This window comes from Colias croceus, chromosome 12 (genome assembly GCF_905220415.1).
Source record: "Colias croceus chromosome 12, ilColCroc2.1".
NCBI lineage: Eukaryota > Metazoa > Arthropoda > Insecta > Lepidoptera > Pieridae > Colias > Colias croceus.
In genome coordinates this window covers 10,817,185-10,820,604 of record NC_059548.1, presented here as the reverse complement: position 1 = coordinate 10,820,604, position 3,420 = coordinate 10,817,185, and the positions used below count along the sequence as shown (strand labels likewise).

The 3,420-nt window shown below is 43.3% G+C and overlaps 1 protein-coding gene across 1 annotated transcript; it reads right to left on the bottom strand.

Annotated features, from left to right (window-relative positions):
* Positions 1–719: 719 nt before the first annotated feature.
* On the bottom strand, positions 720–3,201 carry LOC123696254. Its single transcript, XM_045642325.1, has 2 exons — positions 1,406–3,201; positions 720–1,375 (listed from the first exon to the last, which is right to left on the bottom strand). Exons 1-2 carry the CDS (start codon positions 2,895–2,897, stop codon positions 720–722), a joined length of 2,148 nt encoding a protein of 715 aa, XP_045498281.1. The 5' UTR covers positions 2,898–3,201.
* Between the last annotated feature and the right edge of the window lie 219 nt (positions 3,202–3,420).

The following is a 3,420-nucleotide window of genomic DNA, read 5'->3' as shown; positions in this document are numbered from 1 at the left end:
GGCACGGGATACCCCGGTGGTGTTACAAAAGCACAATGCCTGATGATCTAGAGAGCCTCGTGGAAGCTCTCCGGCGGTGAGTCCCGATCCTCGCGAAAGATCGGAGAGAACTACTGGCTGTCGTTCGTGACATAGGTAGGTCACGTGACGAGCGCTAAATAGCGCGCGGTGATTGGTTGTGCTCGTATGTAGGGAAGGATGAAGGAGTACACCACAAATAATAAACATTTAATTTCTACATTTACTATTTTAATTATATTGGCGTTACCATATCCACCCGCCCTAAATGGGTCACCATTTAAAACCAATCATAAGATACAGCGAAAAACTATGACTCTAGGATCACATAATGCGCGCGGGTTTATAAAGTCCTAAGAGCCACGGCGGTAATATAAATAAAAAATTCTATGGCTCTAGGAGCGCAAAATGCGAGCGGGATAATAAAAAATCCTAAAAGTCACGGCGGAAAATAATATAACTAACAAATTCTATGACTCTAGGATCGCGTAAAGCGAGCGGGGTAGGTATAAAAGATTCCTAAAGTCACGGCGGAAAATATAACTAACAAATTCTATGACTCTAGGATCGCGTAATGCGAGCGGGGTATAAAAAATTCCTAAAGTCACGGCGGTATTTATAACTAAGAAATTATATCGAAAGCGGTGCAAAAACTTAAAATTAAACTTAACTAACTGCGGTAATGTATTAATGCGATATAACTATTGTCTTGGAAGCGGACATAAACGAACGACCGGGCGAAGGTAAGTTCCCTTGGCGGTTCTAACTGTGCAAACGCGCGCGATGTCGTCCTTTGAAGGATGTACTTTTTCTACGACGGCTAAAGGCCAGGTTAGGGGCGGTGCATTATCATTTATCACAACCACGACCGTTCCAGGATTAATAGGTGTGGAAGGCGTATTCCATTTCTGCCTAACCTGCAGACCGTGTAAGTATTCCAATCTCCAACGTTTCCAAAACGACTGGACTAACTTGTCCAGTGGCGAATGCCTATCAAGCAAACTGACGTGATCAGATTTGACTTGCGGCGCGGGTAATGATAATAAGAGCGCGGTAATTAAAATAACACGAAACAAATTCGTTATAATATTATACATATATTTAATATGATAATAATCAATGATCATGATAATTATGTGATCATTGCGCGGTAATATCACTGGATGCTTATGTGCATATTCCAGGGCGGTATCGCTTAGACGTCCGATGAGGATTAGTCTGTTGCGAATAAAAGGCTTGAAGTGATTGAAGGCCTGCGAATAAAATTTATAATAGAGTATATTAGAATACTCCTCTGCAAAATATTTATTTTGCAGGGCAGGAATAATTTTATTTACAGCGAAATTAGGTTCCTCTACGGTCATCATAACACCGCGGCGGGATAATAATATAAGGAACCTATAAATATAAAATACACGACGCGACGAGACGCGAAGGGCGGTATCGTATAAAGCGCAATGCTTTATAGGCGAGCACACAGTGTGCGTGAATAATTTTCGTTCGGGAATGTCTGCAATAGACTCACCATCGAGACTCCTAAGAGGCCAATCAGATGGGTCCGAACGAGCCCACTGGGGTCCTTGGAACCACAGAGGGTGCGAGACGAGATTTTGTGGCGTAATGCCACGCGAAAGTACGTCAGCGGGATTTTCAATACCAGAAACATGGTAGTAGTTATCTGATGGGATGTTATACACGACTGTGGGAGCAACGAAGCCCATCATGTCCCACAGACGGGCGGTAATTGACAATATGGAGCGCTTACTGCACATCACATCGGCGGGTGCGGTAATTTTAAAATAAAAACAATCAACAACAGAAGACCAATGCAGACCAAGTAATTTATGTTGCACGGTTTTGTCAAACTCCACCGCGGAGGGTAAAAGTTTGTGCGAAGCGGGAAGATTATCTAACACATTTCTACTATTACTATTCCATTTAACTAGATCCCACTGAGCTCCCTTAAACAAATCGATGAGCTGCTGCGACGCGGAAACTGCTTCACATTCCGTGGGAATAGAGAAGGCGATATCATCCATATACAACGAGGAAGACGCAATGCTACTCGCGAGCGGATATTTCGCGCCGTCATCTTCTACGAGCTGTCTTACCGTGCGCAGTGCATGATAAGGACTAGACTTGATGCCGAAGCAAACTCGATTAAATTGATAAAGAAGCAGCGGATCCTGCGGGCTGAAACGATATAAAAAACATTGAAAACGACGATCAAACTCACGCACGAAAATCTGCAGAAATTGTTGGCGGCAATCGGCGGTCATGGCAATCGCGTGGAGACGAAAACCTAAAATTATTGTAAACAAATTGCCTTGTAGATTCGGCCCAACATGCAGAAGGTCATTCAATGAACGCTGGCTTCCAGAAGTTGGCATGCTAGCATCTAAAACCATGCGCAGCTTAGTCGACGATTTATCCTCGCGCAGAACAGCGTGATGCGGTATAATATAAATAGGTGTAGGGTCACGCGGATCATACGGAGGCGCGGGTGAAATATAATTCTTCGTTAGATAATCTTTTATGACGTCATCATATGCCAACCTTAATTTAGGTGAAGCCTGTAGCTTTCTTTCAAGGCACATGAAACGTTTGCGGGCAATATTAAATGAGTCACCGAGAGTGTAGAAATCATCCTTAAATGGGAGCGAAACGATATATCTGCCACTCACGGGGTCGCGGGTTGTAGTTAATTTATAATATTCTTCACATTCAACATCATCGGGATGTTGAACGGGCGGTGCGGTAGGAAGCTCCTCGAGCTCCCAGAAACGCCTGACTAATGAGTCAATAGCGGCGGTCTCTTGAACGTGACAACACGTCAAGGGCGGTTTATGTATGTTAGGTATGGTGGGTACTGAACCCATTATTACATAGCCTAACACCGTGCGCAATGCAGCGGGCGCCGACGAGTCACGAGCTGCATGAACTACGTCGGGGAGAAGCAGATGAGGGAACAGAGAAGCACCGATTAATAAATCGATTTTATTTGGCGTACCAAAACTCTCATCTGCGAGCGGTAAATGCGAAATATGCGATAAGACAGAAGTGTCTATAACAGCGGTAGGTAATAAATCCGTAACATGATCAACAACTAGCGGTGAAATATTAAAAGATATGTTGTTGTCAAGACGCGAATAAAATTTTATATTTACGGAATTACTATTTATAATTTTTTCTGAACCACCGATCCCCTTAATAATAGTACGTTCGGTTTTCTGCGGTTTAATACCTAAGCGTTCACAACATTCATTCGTAATGAAGTGACTTTGCGAAGCGGAATCTAAAAGCGCGCGAATAATAAGCCGTTCACCTTTACAATTATAAGCTACGACTTCAGCGGTTGATAATAAAATAGTACATTGTTTATTCGCGGGCGCGTTGCATTGA

Excerpts from the sequence above, each read along its gene's own strand:
- LOC123696254 (XM_045642325.1), bottom strand. The coding sequence starts at position 2,897 with ATGGGTTCAGTACCCACCATACCTAACATACATAAACCGCCCTTGACG. Across the intron at positions 1,376-1,405 it reads TATTTATAGGTTCCTTATAT|TAGAGGAACCTAATTTCGCT; the intron begins TATTATCCCGCC and ends TTATGATGACCG.